The sequence below is a fragment of the Artemia sp. Qi Xiang Cuo genome, chromosome 8, assembly GCF_049724085.1.
Source record: "Artemia sp. Qi Xiang Cuo chromosome 8, ASM4972408v1, whole genome shotgun sequence".
Classification (NCBI taxonomy): Eukaryota; Metazoa; Arthropoda; class Branchiopoda; order Anostraca; family Artemiidae; genus Artemia; species Artemia sp. Qi Xiang Cuo.
This window is the reverse complement of record NC_142801.1, coordinates 55,495,927-55,515,271: the sequence shown is the minus strand read 5'-3', so window position 1 is coordinate 55,515,271 and position 19,345 is coordinate 55,495,927. Positions and strand designations below refer to the sequence as shown.

General features: G+C 38.2%; 1 protein-coding gene across 1 annotated transcript in view; it reads left to right on the top strand.

Moving 5' to 3' along the window:
* gig (TSC complex subunit tuberin) overlaps nucleotides 1–19,345 on the top strand; it is a 236,097-nt gene that overhangs the window by 78,420 nt on the left and 138,332 nt on the right. The window contains exons 11-12 of the mRNA XM_089093612.1: nucleotides 12,355–12,601; nucleotides 14,546–14,664. Of these exons, the coding sequence (XP_088949738.1) occupies nucleotides 12,355–12,601; nucleotides 14,546–14,664 (366 nt within the window). The remainder of the gene's footprint in view (nucleotides 1–12,354; nucleotides 12,602–14,545; nucleotides 14,665–19,345) is intronic.

Sequence of the window (19,345 nt, the reverse complement as noted above, 5' to 3'; positions counted from 1 at the left end):
TGTCTAGGGGGAAGGGGGGAGCCGATCCTATGTTGGAGAGGGGGGGGGGCTTGTAAAGGCTTCCCGAGGTCCTTTGAATATAGGTCTTTGGAAACTCGTCATTCTGCATTGTGCTGAAACTCGGCCTTTAGCATTTTCCATGTTCTACTTTTTCAGCAATACTATAATGTAATAAACCCACTATCCTAGTTCTAATTTTCAGAAAATCCAAACACCATAAAAGAGATTTGACACAAATCATTTTACGGTTGGATAACAGCTTCATGTTCTAAGAATTCAATTCGAAAGTTTAAAGTTGTTCAATATTAAAACCGGTATAGGGGAGATCGGCCTACGATTAGCACAGCCCACGTTTAGCCGAAGCAAATAATTTGAATATAAAAACCTATGGGGGTTTTTGGTAGATTATAAAAGCTCTGACAGATGGCAGTGTAAGTTTTTAAAATGTCTGACCTTGATTAATACTTTTACCAAAAACAGATTGGATCACGCTTAATCGTGATTAAATTTTGTTCAAGTTTTGTCTGAAGGCCTACGCCTAATTACGAATACTAGAAAAGCCATAAACTCAAGTTGTATTCTCTTATTATTTACCTGTCTATTGGCAGCTTCGGAGACGTGCTATCTTCACCGGTTTGCTGTTAGCATTTTTTCATCCCGCGGGATGGCGAATTCCCACATTCGGCCACAATACCCGGGGTAGGTTCGGCACACCGTACAAAGGTGTCCAAAACAGGACTATGCTTGTATAAGCTGTATAAACAGCATGTTTTAAGGTTGCAGCCAAGCTCAAAACCCAAAACTTGATTGATTCTGGCGTTGTTTAACCCTATCAGTAAGTTAACCGAAATTCTATTTTTTCCCGTAAAATTTCATTCAAAATAAAATACCTAAAAGTAAAACAGAGGAGAAATGAAAGATAGACAAATGGGATCCAGAATAAAAAACCGCAAATCTTTTTAGTTCACAGAAAGTCAGGCGGAGTCTGCAAATGTCAAAGGAACGCTGCAAGTCTACATGAAAAAAGTTGAGAACCTGAATTTCCCTCTACAAAGTCTGGACCTGAGTTTATTTACAACCTGTTACAACACATGATAAATGTTTACAGAGGAACAAGAAAAAGGAGTAAAAACTTACTTGAAAACGATAACTGATATATATTGCGACTGAACTCTACTAGCCGCACGTAAAATTTCTCACACTTACGCCATTACTAAGAGTATAAAAGTATCGGATAACTGAAAATGCAAAGGTAGTGGAGACTTGGAGGAATTGAAGATAAAGATTGGTACCCTGGTTTTGTTGCTCGCCTAAAAGCTCTATCAGTAAGAACGTCAGAAGGTAAAAGCTTAGGACGGGCAACTACTTTCAAACGTCACACTGTAGGAGTTAACTGTGACAACCTGGATCGGGGTCTATATAAACACATGTTCAGACCACAAGACATTTGGAATGTTGACGAATCGTGCCTGAAAATCATCCACAAACCTGGTAAGATCATTGCACAGCGAGGCCAGAAATAAGTAGGGAAGGTCCGATCAGGAGAAAGAGATCATTTGACCACGATTTGTGCTGGTGCTAATGCATTGGGAACACAGTTCCTCCTCTACTTATTTCCCTCTGAAAACAATGTCCGCAAATTTTACTTAAGGGAGCTTTACCAGGAACCATCATGATCGGCTCAGAAAAATACTTCTGGCTGGATGACTGCCTCCCATTATTAGCTTTACTTGCCGCATTTTATCAATCAAGCCAAACCCTCCAAACAGTCACCTGTACTTCTAAAAATAGACTACCATATCAGCCGATACAGCAATAAACTGCTTGATCTAGCTAAAAAATAATTGTGTCGTACTTTTAACTGTCCCTCCCCACACTAATCACTAACTATAGCCTCTAGAAAGGACGGTCGTGAGACCTCTTAAGGCCTACTACAAACAGGAAGCTGCAAGTTCTATGACTGCCTATAAATGTAAAACTATATCAGTGTATAACATTTCTGAGTTGCTGGGGAAATCATATCCAAAGGCTTTCACTCCTGAGAATATAAGCAGTGGATTCAGAGCTAGTAGGGCCAAAGATTAGTTCCTCTCGTTATATGTCGTTATATGCCTACCACATATAGTGAAGCATTTACCATTTAGACTCCTTTAACATAGACCCCGAAACAGACGCAGCACAAGTTCTGTCTCTAAAGAGATGCAAAGGTCATCAGAAGATTCGTTAAAAGAGAATGTCCATTCAAACCCTTTTCCAACAGGCTCATCTCGGAAAAATCAATAGAAAGAAAAATATAAAAAATTCAGAAGTGCTCACTGACACCTTTGTGAAAGAACGTATTAAGACTCCAATACGGACGTTGAAGACAAGCCCCCTACCAGCAACTTCAAATTTAAAATTGTGAAAGTCAAGACTGGTGATTACATTCTGGTTGAGCTGAATAGCAAGAAAGGGAATCCTATTCACTATATTATCATTATAAAAAAAAGTAGCAACTGAAGAACTTAAGGTCTACTTTCTGAAGGAGACTGGAGTAAAAGACTTTGCCCTTAGTTTTTTTTTAAACCTTACTGAAATTGATTTTGTTGCTTTTTATACTGACCATTTTTTTCATAATTTTGTAGTCGAAAAACAAGTTTTAATGTTTCCCTGGTCACTTTTCTGTTTCTTTTGTCACATGTCCGAACGTAAGCCAGAGACAGCCGAACCAGTACCGGGGAGGCCCAGATGCGGCACTTTTAACCACTTGGATAGAGAGGGATCCAAGTGGAACAGTGGTGGAGTATTTCCAATTGTCTTTTTCAAGGATGGTAATTTTTTTTTAATAATGAAGATCTTTATTACATAATTAATATATACAAAAAAAGTTCGAAGCCCAGTATTCTGGGCTTGTATGGATACTCCTAACTCATACTCATACAGGCAATGACGTCTCAACTGGCAACGGAAATCAGTCCTATCTAACTCATTTTTCTACAATGAAGGCAACCCTTTCCACAGCGCTGGAAGAGCATGGCGAATGAGAATGAGAACCTTTGCTTTGGCATACTCGACAACTTCCTATCGCTTGAATCAATTCCTGAAGAATTAAAAAAAAGTCAAAACCTGCCGATCGTGGGCCAGTCTCCTATCTATATATCGGAACAAAATCAATATTGAATATCGAAACGTAAATATCAGTATCAGAAACAATATTTGGAAATCTCTATTTATTTTCAGCTTTTTCAACCATCTACGAGTGAATATCCAACAGAAAAATTCCAGCTTACGAAAAGTTCTCGTTAATATATAGCGTAAATTTAAAGCTCAAGGAGGGGGGAGCTGCTGCCCCCTTCCTTACGCCCAAAATCACATTTTTTTTTTCTCTCTCATCTACTTTCTATATAATTTATTTTCTTTTGCCCGCTTCTAGAACGATTGGTATGAAAGAAAATTATAGACCAAGGGTGGGCAACCTTAGGCCTGCTAGCCACATGTGGCCAGAAAAAGCATATTACGCGGCCTGCAGACAAATAAATTGTCGTTTTTTTTGAAAATTTAGGCACCGTTATAGATTTTGATTGGATTATAATTATGTGTATGGTTCTGTTAATTTTTCCGAGTATATCCTTTTTAACTGTATTTCCACTCAACGGGAATTTCAAAATTACGAATAGCTTTGGTTTGAGGCTCATTCACAATGATATTTTACTAATGCCGAGATTTAGTTAGCACTGATTTCAGCCAATCAAAGTTATTTATAGAGCTAGTTAAGTCTCCCAGTCTGTTCAAAGCCTCACTATTTACCCCCTCCCGAGAAGTCGTAGTGTTCTTTAAGTCCTTAATTACGACGTATTCCCACCTGATTCAGGAATAACCTGCTTTTCATTTGGCCCTAGATTGATGGCCGAAAAGAACAATCTTAGACAATCTGTGATCCCTCATCCTCTAAACGTGGCCTAGCCATCTTAGCCTTTCTCTCTTTATAGTCCTAGAAAGGGGGTAAAACCACATTTTTCCTAAAGCCTACTGTTGCAGACACAGTCAGTCAGTCGGGTACACAAAAGACTCCATAGCAGTTTCTCTGGAAATCATCTAGCAAATGCTTCTTCGTCATCCGAATCGCCCCCGTTTCAGAACAATCCTTGGCCACTGTCATCACACTCCCAATTAACAACCACCGTTTTTAAAAAACTCATTTACCACACTAACAGCACTTGGGGACATATTGTTTTTTACCCTTTTAGTACTGTCTAACTCTTCTTCGGAAAGTAAATCTTCCTTATGTTCAAAAACGTCAAGGACTTTTTATTCTTCTCTGTATCATTTATGATATAGATATATTTATATCATTAACCTATAACCTTATCGCTGCTTAATACATTCTCAAAATGTTCTGTCCTTCTCTCTTTGACGCTTTCCTTATAACTAATTGAGGCCCCGGCGGCTAATTACCAATTTTAGTTTTACCAATGTAGTTTTGGTTTTACCAATGGAACGTGCTTGTCCCAGTTACTAATCTTTTTCCGAAAATTTGAACAGTTACATATATCCCTTTTATTACAATTATACTTTGTTATCAGATTATTTGTAATTACTTCTACTTGAAGTATGTTCAAGCCGAATCGAGGCTCATCGTGGCATCCAGCAGACGACGATAAGTTTTCTTCCAAACATCTCGATCAGTAGCAGCCGGCTCCACGATATTAAGCCAGTGACGGTCCCAGCGTCTGCCGTACTTGCGGAAGCCAGCAATTGGCTCCAGGTCGGCTTTAACAGTGGGAAGCCAGGTTTTCTTCTGTCCTCCTACTCTCTTCTTCCAAGATGAAAGTGGTAGGCATTTGAGGCAATTCTTGCTTACACTGTTGTCTGGTCTACGCGTTGTGTGGCCAAACCATCTCAGTCTTCTTTGTTTAACCGCCTCAGATACAATTGAGCGATCACTACACCTTCTAATTTCTTTGTTTGAGATTCTGTCTGTAATATGTAGTGGTGTAATATGTATGGAGTCTTAATATGTAGCGCAGGCACTTGTGATGAAATAAATTCAGGTTCAGGATCTCTGAGGCTTTTAACGACCAATTTTCACATCAGCAGAGGAAGACGGAAAAGATCATGGCGTCGTAAACTCAAAGTTTTGTCCATAGTAATATCTCACTTCGCTTCCACAGCGATTTACGCAGCTTTAGAAAGACACTCCATGCGGATGAGATGTGGCTTTGGATTTCATTTGCGGTTTCTCCTGTTGGGTATTTGAACTGATGGACGTCCTCGATTTGGGTTCCCTTCAAAGTGATCGGTCTGTGGTCCAAGCCGGTACGCATAGTCTTGGTTTTCTCAAGGCTGATATGGAGGCCGCTTATTCGAGCCCTCTTGGAGACGTCATTGAGCATTGATTGTGCCTCAGCGACAGTTTGAGCCAGAATGTCAACATCGTCAGCATAATCTAGGTCTTTGTCTGAGAAAAAAGGGCTTACTGCGACACCCTGATACTTATCGAGAACTTTCAGAATCCAGTCGATAATAGAATTGAACAATACTAGCGAAAGAACGCAGCCTTGGCGGGCACCTTCTTCGATCAGAAGTAGGTCCCAAGCTTCACCATTGGCTCTGACTCTGGCCTTCGTTCCAGCATAGTAGGCTTTGAGTAACCTGATTATCTTTTCAGGTACGCCGTCTTGCCGCATAGCTTCCCAGATAGCGTCGCAATGTACCGAGTTAAAGGCCGTGGTAAACTCTATGAATATGTGAGTCGTTTCTTGCTGATGTTTGAAACAATATTCGATTAATCTGCCGTAGACTAAAAATCTGGTGACAGCAGCCCATGCCCGGCCTGAAAACTTCTTGGCTGGGTCTTGTTCGTGAATTTCTCCTGTCTCTGAATCTATTCAACAAAACAGTTGCAAATAGTTTTGCAGCAGCTGGAATCAGGGATATTTCTCGATAATTTTGACATTCTGAACAGTCACCCTTTTTGAATATTAATCAAAAAACTTTTTGAAACACAAAAAAAAAACCAGAAATTAAAACAAGTCAAACTCAAAACGAGCAGAAATTAATCTGAGCAGGGTTTTAAACCCTATGCTTTCTAAAATCCAGAATATAATTTGTACTTTACTGAAAAAATTCAAATGAATTTACTAAAAAAAAGTCCATTAGCAGCTTAATATACATATGCTGATATTTATTCCTTAAAATCTTAATTAATTTTCATTTCTTAAAGTTATAAAAGTGAAAACGTTTAAAAGATTTTTTTCAGTAGAGTACAAATAATTTTCTAGCTTTTAGAAAGCATGGGGTTTAGAAGCCTATTCAGATTAATTTCTGCTCGTTTTAGTTTGACTTATTTTAATTTTTGTTTGTTTTGGGTTTCATTTATTTATTAATACTGATTTGTGGTATGCCCGGTAGATTATTTAATTTTATTTTTGTTCATTTTTGGTTTAATGGAGTTCTTAATTTTTTTTTTTTTTTGAAAAAATTATTTTTTGCAAAAAGTTTTTTTTGGTTAATTTCTGTTCGTTTTATGTTGACATAGTATTTTTCAGGGAGAAAGACTGAGCCTCTTCTGAAATTAAACAACCATCCCTTCCATAAAAACCTTTAATACCTCCTGGGCATAACTTACAACCCTTACCCCTAATCTCTGGGGTTTGTTTCAGCCCCAAAAGCCTTGTTATATGATATTTAGACTATTTTGAATAGAATGGCTATCTCAAAATTTCTATTTGACGCATTTCGGGACAATATGACGTGTGTGTAAGGGGGGGGGGGGAGGGTATCTGCCCTCTGATTACTCTGACTCTTAAAAAGGGCACTAGAGCATCTGATTACCAATCCAACAAAATGGCTATAACAAAATATATGGCTTAATGGCTTAACAAAATGGCTATATAGAAATTTTGATTGGAAGTGTGTGCGGAAATGATAGGCGTGGAGGGAGAAATTGGCCCTCTGATCACTTTCCTACTAAAAAAAGCACTGGTCCTCTCAATTTCCAATCAAATGAGCCCTTTTTGAAGCTTCTACGACAAAAATTTCTATAAAAACGTTAAATACCCCAAAGGCATAATTACGACCCTTGTACTGAGGGCTATGGGGGGGGGGGGTGTCATCCTCAAAGACATAATTTCCAGACCTTTCAACTACGTTAAACAAAATGGCCATATCAAAATATTGATCGGGACTGTTTAGAGAAATGATAGGTGTGGGAGTGGATTCTCCTTCTGATTACTTTCGACAATTGAAAATGACAATATCCCTCTCAATTTCCAATCGAATGAGCCCTATTTTAAGATTTTACGACAACACTTTCTATATGAAATTATATACCCCTAGGGCATAACTAGGGTGACCTTAGCCCTGAGGGCTGTGGGGGGTTGTCATACTGAAAACATAATTTCTGGACCCTTCAACTACGTTCAACAAAATTGCTATATCAAAATGTTGATTGGAAATGTTTGGGGAAATGATAAGTATGCGGGGGGGGACATTCGCCTTCCGATTGCTTTTCACTATTAATAAGGGCACTAGCCCTCTCAATTCCCAATAATAAAAACCTTATATGCCCCGAGGGCATAACTCACAACCCTTGCCCTGATGGTTGTGGGGAGGGGGGGGGGTTGTCGTCCTCAAAGGTCTAATTTCCATAACTTGAAACTACGTTAAACAAAATGGCCATCTCAAAATTTTGATTGAATGTGTTTGGGAAAATGGTGGGTGTTAGAGGGGGGTTAGTTGCCCTTCAATCATTTTCGACTATTAAAAAGGGTACTAGCCCTTTCAATTTCCAATCGAATGAGCCCTTTTGAAGTTTCTACAACAACGCTTTCTTTAAAAACCTTATATGCCCCCGGGCATAACTTACAATCCTTGCCTTGAGGGCTGGGGGGGTTGGGGGGGGGGTTGTAATCTTCATTCAAGACCTAATTTCCAAAACTTTCAACTACGTTGAAAAAATGGCTATCTCAAAATTTTGATTGGATGTGTTTGGGGAAATGGTGGGCGTGAGAGGGGGGTTAGTTTTCCTCCAATCACTTTCGACTATTTAAAAGGGCACTCCCTTTGAATTTCCAATCGAATGAGCCCTTTTTCAAGTTTTTATGACACATTTTTCAATAAAAATCTTATATGCTCCCAGAGCATAACTTACAACCTTAGATCTTAGAGCTCTGGAAGGAGTGTCATCCTCAAAGACCTAATTTTCAGAACTTTCAACTACATTGAACAAAATGGCTATCTGAAAATTTTGACGGGATGTTTTTTGGGAAATGATGAGCATGAGAGGGGGGTTAGTTACCCTCCAATCGCTTTCGACTTAAAAAGGGCACTAGCCCTCTCAATTTCGAATTGAATGAGCCCCTTTGAAGTGTCTACGATAACGCTTCTTTCGACTTAAAAAGGGCACTAGCCCTCTCAATTTCCAACTGAGTGAGCCTCTTTTAAAGTGTCTACGACAACGCTATCTATAAAAACCTTTATGCACCCAGGGTATAACTTACAACTTTTGCCCTGGGGCCTCTCGGGGGTTTGTCACCTTTCCATAAATAATGTTTGGGCCTTTCATCAACGTTAATCGAATTTTTTATATCTAAATCTGGATTGGATGGGTCCGGGAACATGACGGGCGTGAGAGGGGGTTAGTGGCCCTAAAATCCCTTTCGATCTAATCAAATCAAATTCACTATAACTAAATGAGCCTTTTTTGAAGTTTCTACGACAATGCTTTCTATAAGAACCATATATGCCCCCAGGGCATAATTTAAAACCCTTGCCTTGTTGGCTGTGGGGGGGGGGGGGGGGTCATCTTAAAAGACAGTATTTCCAGAGTTTTCAACTACGTTGAAAAAAATGAATATCTCAAAATTTTGATTGTATATGTTTGGGGAAATGGTGGTCGTGAAAGGGGGGTTAGTTGTTCTTCAATCCCTTTTGACTATTAAAAAGGGGTCTAGCCCTTTCAATTTCCATTAGAATGGGCCCTTTTTGAAATTTCTACGACAACTCCTTCTATAAAAACTTCATATGCCCCCAGGGCATAACTTACCACCCTTGCCCTGAGGGCTTTGGGGGGGGGTTTCATCCGCATAGACCTAATTTCCAGAACTTTCAACTACGTTGAAAAAAATGGCTATCCCAAAATTTTTTATTGTGCTTTTGGGGAAATGGTGGGCGTAAGAGGGGGGTTAGTTGCCCTCCAATTACTTTCGACTATTAAAAAGGGCACTAGCAATTTCAATTTCCAATCGAGTAAGCCCTTTTTTAAGTTTCTACGACAACGCTTTCTATAAAACCCTTATATGCCCCCAGGGTATAACTTACAACCCTTGCCCTGAGGGCTGTGGGGTGGGGTTGTCACCCTTAAAGACATAATTTCCAAAACGTTCAACTACATGGGACAAAACAGCTATCTCTAAATTTTGATTGGATGTGTTTAGGGAAAAAGTGGGCGTGTGAGGGGGGTTAGTTGCCCTCCAATCACTTTCGACTATTAAAAAGAGCACTAGCCCTTTGAGTTTTCAATCGAATGAGTCCTTTTTGAAGTTTCTACGACAAAGCTTTCAATAAAAACCTTATATACCTCCAGGGCATAACTTATAACGCTTGCCCTGAAGACTGTGGGGGGAGTTTCCTGCTCAAAGATAAAATTTACAAGAATTTCAACTACATTGAACAAAATGGCTATCTAAAAATTTTGATTAGATGTGTTTGGGGAAATGGTGGGCGTGGAAGGCGGTGTTAGTGTCCTTCTAATTACTTTCGACTATTAAAAAGGGCACTAGCCCTTTTAATTTCCAACCGAATGAGCCCATTATGAAGTTTCTACGACAGCGCTTTCTTTGAAAACCTTATATGCCCCCAGGGCATAACCTATAACCCTTCCCCTGAGGGCTGTGGGGGGTTGTCATCCTCAAAGACCTAGTTTTAAGAAATTTCAACTACGTTGAACAAAATGGCTAGCTCAAAATTTTGTTTGAATGTGTTTGGGGAAAAGGTTGGCGTCAGAGGGGGGTTAGTTGCCCCTTAATCATTTCCGACTATTAAAAAGGGCACTAGCCCTTTGAATTTCCAATCAAATGAGTTCTTTTTGAAGTTTCTACGATAATGCTTTCTATAAAAATCTTATATGCCCCAGGGCATAAATTGCAACCCTTGCCCTGAGGGTTGTGGGGGAGTGTCTCCCTCAAAAACATATTTTTTTATCCGGAAATCAAGTACGCTGAACAAAATGGCTATCTCAAAATTTTGATTGGATGCTTTTGGGGAAATGGTGCGCGTGGAAGGGGTGTTAGTCGTCTTCCAATCACTTTCGACTATTAAAAAAGGCACAAGCCACTCCAATTTCCAATTGAATGAGTCTTTTTTGAAGTTTCTACGACAACTCCTTCGATGCAAAGTGCCCTGGTCTAAAAAAAATATAATAATAATAATACCTTGTGCCAACATCGTTCTTTACTTAGGCAGCGCGGTTGCGCTGCCTATGATTGGGATAATAATGGACGTTTTCCACTCGTCAGGAATGTGTTTGGTCTCCCAGACATCTGCAACTAAGCTGTGCAGCTCATCCACTGCCAAGTCAGGGAGCGATTTTAGGAGCTCAGCCGAAATTTTGCCTATTTCTGGGCTTTTGTGGTTACTCAATCGTTTTATTGCTTGTGTAATCTCTTCCCTGCTGGGCGAGTCAGTGCAAACTCCCTCATAGGCCCCGTCATCTGGAGGGTTCCGACTAGATCCAAAATGTTGGGTGTGAGGGCTTGGGTGGTCAGGCTTCAGGAGCTCTTGCAAGGGAGTTTGCCATCTCTTGAGTCGGTCTTTACTACTCGTAAGAAATATTCCATCAGTTGCCTTCATAGAGAGAACGCTAATTTGCTTCTTTTTGCCGGTGCACTCCCCAAGTAACTAGTCCAGCTTCTGTATATAATTACGTGAGGCAGCGTTTTTCATATCGGTAGCAACATTTGACCAGTATTTCTGTTTGTCAGTCTGGTAGACCTGTGGCATAGCAGCTGTAGCGCCTTATAAGAGGCAGATTTTTTGTTTGTGTTTCGTAACATTTGTTAAGATAGTTGACAAAAGCTATGTCTCATCGCAACCCCTACCTGAGAAACCCAAAATTGCAACCTGAGAGCGAAATTATCCTATTCCGTAACAAACCAACATTTTGGAGATCTTCTGCCATTTTGTCTATTTTTTCCTGCTTTTTTAATGATGTATATGGGGATTCCGCACGATCCTCGGCTGCTTAGCAGCAGAAAATTTCAGTTTTATCCTAATCAAAACGGTAGCACTTTTCCTGGCGGTGAAATTATCATTTGAGCAAAATTATCGTATCCCGTTAATTTGATTTCACTGTCATCAACAGCCGAAGAAAGAATTAGGCCGATATGGTTTTATCAATTGGACTCTAGAGTGTTTGAAAAGGAGCGTTCGAAATCTAAAACCGCATCGGGTATCGGGTAGAGTTTTTGAGCTGTAGGACGATTTCGCTCTCAGGTCGTGAAATATTATTGCTATCTTTGAAATTGTCTCAGCGTGATTTTTTCAATCTTAATTTTCCGTTTTGAATTTTTGAATTTTTCATTAGTCGTCTATAAACCAAAACTATTATATGAAAGAAAATAAAAATAAATAAGTAAAATGAAGTAAACCCTCATAAAAACTTAAAACTAAAAGCCTAAAATATAGTGACTGCACAAACTAAAATTTAAATTAAATGACGAAAAATCGCAAAATCAAATAAAGATTAAAATAAAATGAAGAAAGGACTGCTAACAACTGTTTTACCAGTGCTTGTTGTGTCAGTCCAAAAACGTTGTCTAGAAGTGTAAATACTTACATACTCCTTATTTACTATAATTATGCTTTATGGTCGGACTTTCAAGTTAAATGCGCCCAATGTCATAACAATCATTATGATAGTTGACAATAATTGGGCATTCTAAATTATTATTACCGACTTAGAAATTGTTTCATTTTGAATTTTGAAATATACAATGTAAATGTCGGATGAATAGTACATGGTTGTGTATTGTTGGTGATTCCTATTTTGTTGTAAACATTAAGCAAAGTATATCTAATGTATGCAACCAACTTTACCAATGACATTTTTTATCGTAACCCTCCTAAGAAAAGTTCCCCACCCCTATTAAAACATGAAATGAGATATAAATAAAATGAAATAAAAAAAAGCTAAAATAAAGACAAAATGTATAATGAAAAAGATAAATTGTAATAAAATCAAACGTAACACTAAAATTTGGCCAAAAACCAAAATATGAATTTTGTCATTAAAGATGTTGCCACCAAAATTACAGCACATTCATCAATTCATTATGAATGATTATGTCAAGGTTGTACTTTATAATTCTCTTTTAGATATTCGACACCTTTCTGCAACTACGAGCTGATTCACTCTACCGTATTGGCTTGGCTCATGAACAGAAATATAGTCCTTATTTGCTCGTTGACCATAAATTCGGTGAAGACTCTAGCCTTGACTCACAAGCACCAGTGAAGGATACTCCCCGAATCACGCCAGGGCCTAATCAACCGTCAAATATTACTTATGTCTCACTAACTGATACTTGCTTCACTGTCATCAAGGGTCTCTTAGTCGAAAGAGGTAGTTTCTTTTCTCTTTTTAATATATTTAGATTTTTTCAGCCAGTCTCTCTCCTTTGCTCGCTCTTCCCGTTTCTCTGCTTTGCTCCCCCCCCCCCCTCCCCCGCTCTATCGATATCTTTCTCTCTCTCGATCTCTCTAATTTCCCTCTGTGTTTACAGATAAATACATATTATTATTGTTTCTCAGGTTAAAAAAAAAAGAAAAGAAAAAAAAAGCTAAATGTGCAAATGTTACTTACGAACTTCGAACAAAGACTGCTCAAAAATCAAAAGTAACTGGTTCTCTTCATCACCCTCTCTCTGCTTCCCTTCTATCTCTTTTTGTCTCCGTCACCTTCTTCTATTCTCTCTATCTCTTTTCTCTCTCTAGAAAAAAATCAGTACATGAGAATATTCTTTTGGTCATCACGTGTCTTATCAAAACTATCAAACTTGCTTACAATTTGATACTAAATTTCATCTATTAGGGATGGTAAATTAGGCTATCTTTATGCATTGCCATTTATGTTTCTAAGTTAACCTGACTTTGATCCATGTAAAAAAAAAAAAAAAAAAAAAAAAAAAAAAAAAATTAATTTTTACGCCTAAAATAAATGACGTAAAGTCCGAATGACGTCTATGCTTATCTAGACATCAATGTCTAGGTATAAACATTGTTTACCAATCACAGGCTGCTGCAAAGGCAGATTTTCAAAAAAAAAAAAAATTCGGCCAAGTAAAAAAAAAATGGTCAAGTTATAATCTTTTTATGGCACAGTCTTTCAAGGGTGATTCCATCGTCCCAGCCTTAGCTGCAAACTGCAAAATCTCTTTCTCAGAAGCTAGCAAGGGGTCAACTAGGAATGTTACAAATAGGCGAAGACTGCTGAGTCTTGAATGAGGAAAAACTAGGTTATTTCTTGACTATATTTATTGGCCTAAGGAATGCAACTAGAATATGGCTCGACTAAAGGCTTACAGACAGACAAACATTAACAACTAATAATTAACACTTGCAATCAAAGCCAGCTGGTCCGTCCCAAAGTACCGGTAAAAGTAAATTTACAACTAGCAAGTGCTAAAGCCGCTCTTTTACTCTTGCTCCCAACTTTTACGCGTTATTCCCCAACCGTAATTTTGGGCTCTGACGTCAGTATTTTTTCTGAGAATTTTTCCGGTGTTTGTCTTTATTTAATGCCAATGTTCCGTTTCTTGTGCCCTTACACAAGGACTTCCTTTATTATTTTTATTGGATATAAATGTTTCGTTTCAAAGGACTAAGGGACTATTGATAATTTTATATAGTTGATCCAATTTATTACAGTCAGAAATCTTAAGGAAAGCCAGAAAAGTAAAATTTTCGGTTTTTAGTCACTGTTTCAAATAGGCCGAAATTTTGTGTTTTCGGTCAGGAAAGACGTGTGTGATTTCTTTTTGTCTTTTCTCTTTTTCTCTTTAAGATTCAATGCTAGGATTGCTTACCCTTATTTCTTTCCTTTTTCGTCATTTCTGACTGATTCTGTTCCCTTAATGATTTTTCTGGTTACCGAATAAATCAAAGAAGAAGCAGTAATTTTTCACAAACATTACTAACGATCATTTTTCGTATTTTTGTAATTTTGCAAGTAAATGTAGGAGAAGGAATGACACCTTTCTCTGAAGCTAAGCTAAAAGCTGTGGGCTAATGTCTTTTGACGTATTGATTTTTTTTTTTTTTTGGGGGGGGGGGTAGAAAGCACCTTCTCAAGTCAGTTTTCATCTACGTTGTCTGTTTTTTATCAGGTTAGCCTACCTGAAAGTAAAAAGCTGGGTTTTTCCGAATTTTTTGGTGACAGCCCTGCAATGACGACTTGCTTCCTCTTTCATAACTAGTCTTAATTGGTTCAAAGTGATGATGGCTATAAATTGATGTCTGACTAAGCGCAAGTGTGATTGCGGCTTAAGTAGTTTCCTTTTCTTTTCAGAATGGAAAATCTTGGGTCTTCTTCTGAGAGAAGTTCCAAAAATACTAAGCAATAAATCTCTCATTTTGTCCAAAAACACAAATAATATTGGCGAAGTATGCTCCAAACTATGTCAGTTGGTAAGGAATTGCTTTTCTTTTCTTTTTTTTATTAATTCCACAAAAAAATCGAATATAAATGAGAGTTTTCAAAGCTAAAAAAAATCTCGTTAATTTTTTTTTAGATTTTGTCTTTTTTTGTGAAATTTTACCTTAATCGCTGGCGATCTATTTTATTTAGTAAAGAGACAGTCCAAACTAGATATTTTAAACTGAATTTTGAGAGATATAATGTTTTAATAGCTTTTTCAGTGCCGTAGTTTGTCTTTATCTTGTCTTTAACTTGGTAAATCTCATGGACCTATGGGTTTCCGGAATCTGACCCCCCCTCCTTTTGAAGTCAAATAAACTCTTTAGCTCTATTATGAAATTTTCTACTTGTTTTTAAATCTAGAACATATGTTCGCTCCCATAACATAAAGCGTTTTTCTTATTTTGTCATTTGGTACTGAATCTTTTTTTTATTTTATTGTGTTATTTTAAAATGCTAAGATTACAGCTTTCATTATTTGGACTATGGGTTTATAAAGATGCTTTTAAGTGATGGGGGGTGTGGAACATCATCAAAATAACGCGCTGTTACTCAATTGAGATCATGGACCATAGTGGATTCCAAGGCCGTATTCAGGAAGGGGGGAGGGTACCGGGATCACCCCCCACCCCCCAAATCTTTGTCCGACTCGTAAAAACGTAACAAAAATGCTTATAAACAACTTTTGATTCGTTTTTTTTTTTAGTTTGGTTCTGAAACCGCCAAGAATCCAGGATAGGCCCTTGGCTGCTACGACATTTGAATGGACTTTGGCACCGGAGGTCTGTTTCTAATACCCATTACACCCAAGTTAAGGATCCCAAAATACCCTTTTATCCAGTCCCTTATTTTTCCATTTCAATAAATCAGCCAGTATTCAGGATTTGTTGACTGGTTTCCTTTATTACATTATTACATGTATTTCACATTTTATTTTATATTGTAATAGTTTAGCTCTGCATGTAGTGTACAAAATAGATATTATGAACTGAATTTAAGGATATTTAATAAAATTGATCTTTAATATAATTTATTTTAATTAGTTTATTAATTTCACCTAATCAACTAATTAATTAGTTAAGTTAATAGTTTTTAGTTAGTTGTTTTAACTGTGAAAAAATTCTTTCTTTGTCTTTGCTTGAGCCTTGTAAGTTATCTTAGACTCCAAGTGTTCTATATTTAATCCCTCCCCTTTTGCTTAATTTTGAATCTTTAACTTATTTTAATTTAAAACATTTGTATTTATTTATCCATCGTGGCAAAAGGTAGGGAAAAACATTTTACAATAGACAGGGTACAGCCTGTACAAAGAAAAGAATATCTCCATTGTTGAATCCTAAATACCTGCTTGCTTAAAGAAGCAGAAAATGACATTGAAGGAGAGTGAATTCTGGTACCTTAAGGGGCGTAGTATGAGCGTACTTAGAATTAAAATTAGACCCCGGTGTCAAAGGCCTTTTAAATGTCAAAAACAACTATGACCATAGTTGCTTTTGTAGCTTTTGACCAAAGATGACCAAATGGTGAGTCACCTTACTCTGTTCCGCGTCGTCTTAGTTCGTCTTTTCCTTGTACTGGCTGTAGTTCCCTTTGATTCCTTCTTTTTGAGATTTTTTTTTCTCTTTGTTTCTGTCATGGCTGGCCAGTTCAGCGTTATCATAGGCAGCGCAATAGCGCTGCCTAAGTAAAGAACGATGTGGGCACAATGTATTGTTTATTTCTTGGTCTTAGACCAGGGCACTGCGTATCAAAGGAGTTGTCGTAGAAAGTTCGAAAAGGCCTCATTCGATTGGAAATTGGAGTGGTTTGTGCCCTTTTTAATAGTCGAAAGTGATTGGAAGGCAACTAACACCCCTTCTACGCCCACTAGTTCCCAAAAACATCCAATCAAAATTTCTAGATAGCCATTTTGTTCAGCGTAGCTGATTTCCAGATAGAAATTATGTTTTAGAGGAGGACACTCTCCACAGCAAGGCTTTTATAGAAGGCGTTGTCGTAGAAACTTCAAAAAAGGCTCATTCGATTGGAAATCCAAAGCTCTATTGCCCTTTTTAATAGTCGAAAGTGATTGGAGGGCAACTAGCCCCCCACTCCCCCCCCCCCGCGTCCATCGTTCCCCTAAACACATCCAATAGAAATTTTGAGATAGCCATTTTGTTCAGCGTGGTTGAATTCAAGAGAGAAAATATGTTTTTGAGGAGGACACTCCCCCACAACTCTCGGGGCAAGTGTTTTAAGTTATGCCATGAGGGCATATAAGAACGATGTTGGCAAACGATGTGACCAAATGGTGAGTCACCCTACTCTGTTCCGCGTCGTCTTAGTTCGTCTTTTCCTTGTACTGGCTGTAGTTCCCTTTGATTCCTTCTTTTTGAGATTTTTTTTTCTCTTTGTTTCTGTCATGGCTGGCCAGTTCAGCGTTATCATAGGCAGCGCAATAGCGCTGCCTAAGTAAAGAACGATGTAGGCACAATGTATTGTTTATTTCTTGGTCTTAGACCAGTGCACTTCGTATCGACGAAGTTGTCGTAGAAACTTCAAAAATAGCCCATTCAATTGTAAATTGGACTGGCTAGTGCCCTTTTTAATAATCAAAAGTGATCGTAAGGCAACTAATAACCCTTTCATACCCATCCTTTCCACAAACATATACAGTCAAAATTTTAATATAACCATTTGTTCAGTGTAGTTTTTTTGCAGATAGACATTATGCTTTTGATGAGGCCACCTCCCCATAGCCTCTTGGGCAAGGGTTGTAGTTATGCCCTGGGGGTATATAAGGTTTTTATAGAAAATGCGGTTATAAAGATTTCAAAAAGGGTTTGTTCGATTGGAAGTTCAAAGGGCTAGTACCCTTTTTTAAAATTAGAGGTGATCGGACGGTAAGTAACCCCCCCTCTCACACTCACCATTTCCCCTAGCATATCCAATCAAAATTTTGAGATAACCATTTGATTCAATGTAGTTTTAAGGTCTGTAAAATATGTCTTTGAGGATGACAGCCCTCTCACAGCCCTTAGGGCAAGGGTTGTAAGTTCTGCCCTGGGGGCATATAAGGTTTTTATAGAACGCGTTGTCGTAGAAACTTCAAAAAGGTTGAAATTGAAATGGCTCGTTGGGTTAGAAATTGAAATGGCTAGTGCCCTTTTTAATAGTCGAAAGTAATTGGAAGGCAACTAACACCTCTTCCACGCCCACCATTTCCCCAAACACATCCAATCAAAATCTTGAGATAGCCGTTTTGTTCCACGCAGTTTAAGTTTCAGGAACTTATACTTTTGAGTAGGAAACCCCCCCCCCATCATAGAATTCAGAGTAAGGGTTATAAGTTATGCCCTGGGGGCATATAAGTTTTTATTGAAATCTTTGTCGTAGAAACTTGAAAAAGGGCTCATTCGACTGGAACTTCAAAGGTCTAGTGCCCTACCCCCTCTCTCGCCCACCTTTTTCCCAAACACATCCAATCAAAATTTTTAGATAGCCAATTTGTTTAGTGTTGTTGATTTCCAGATAGAAATTATTTTTTTGAGGAGGACACTCCCCCACAGTCCTTAGGGCAAGGGTTGTAAGTTATGCCCTGGGGGCATGTAAGGTTTATATAGAACGCGTTGTCGTAGAAACTTCAAAAAGGGCTCATTCGATAGGAAATTGAAATGGTTATTTCAATAAATGAAATGGCTTTTTAATAGTCAAAGGTGATTGGAGGGTAAGTAACACCCTCTCCAAGCCCACCATGTCTCCAAATACATCTCCCAAAAATATTTAGATTGTTATTTTGTTTTCCGCAGTTAGAAGATCAGAAAAGCAGAACTTAGAAGCAGGACACTCCCCCCACAGTCTTCAGGGCAAGGGTTTTGAGTTATGCCCTGGGGGCATATAAGGTATTTATTGAAATCTTTGTCGTAAAAACTTGAAAAAGGGCTCATTCGATTGGAAATTCAAAGGGCTAGTTCTATTTAATAGTCGAAAGGGATTTGATGGCAACTAACCCTCCTCTCACGCCTACCTTTTCCCCAAACACATCCAATCAAAATTTTTAGATAGCCATTTTATTCAAAGCAGTTGAAAGTTTTGGAAATTAGGTCTTTAAGGATGACAACCCATCCCCCCCCCCACAACCCTCAGGGCGAGGGTTTAAGTTATGCCCTGGGAGCATGAAGGTTTTTGTAGAAAGCGATGTCTTAAAAACATCAAAAAGAGCTCATTCAATTGAAAATTTAAAGGTCTAGTGCCCTTTTAATATTCGAAAATGATTGAAGGGCAACTTACACCCCTCTCACTCCCACCATTTCCCCAAACACATCCAATCAAAATTTTGAGATATCCATTTTGTTCAACGTAGTCAAAAGTTCTGGAAATTAGGTATTTAAGGATGATAACCCCCTCAGTGCAAGGGTGGTAAGTTATGCCCTGGGGGCATATAAGGTTTATATGGAAAGTTGTTGTAAAAATTTCAAAAAGGGCTCATTTGTTTGGAAATTGAAATTGCCCTTTTTAATAGTCGAAAGTGAGTCAAATTTCCAGGTTATTTATTGTAATTTCTGTTCGTTTTGGGTTTCATTTATTTATCGATGCTGATTTGTGGTAGTTTCACACTTGGCAGATTATGTGATTTGATTTTTGCTCATTTTTTGTTTAATGGAGTTCTTTGCTTTTCTTTGAAAAACTTAT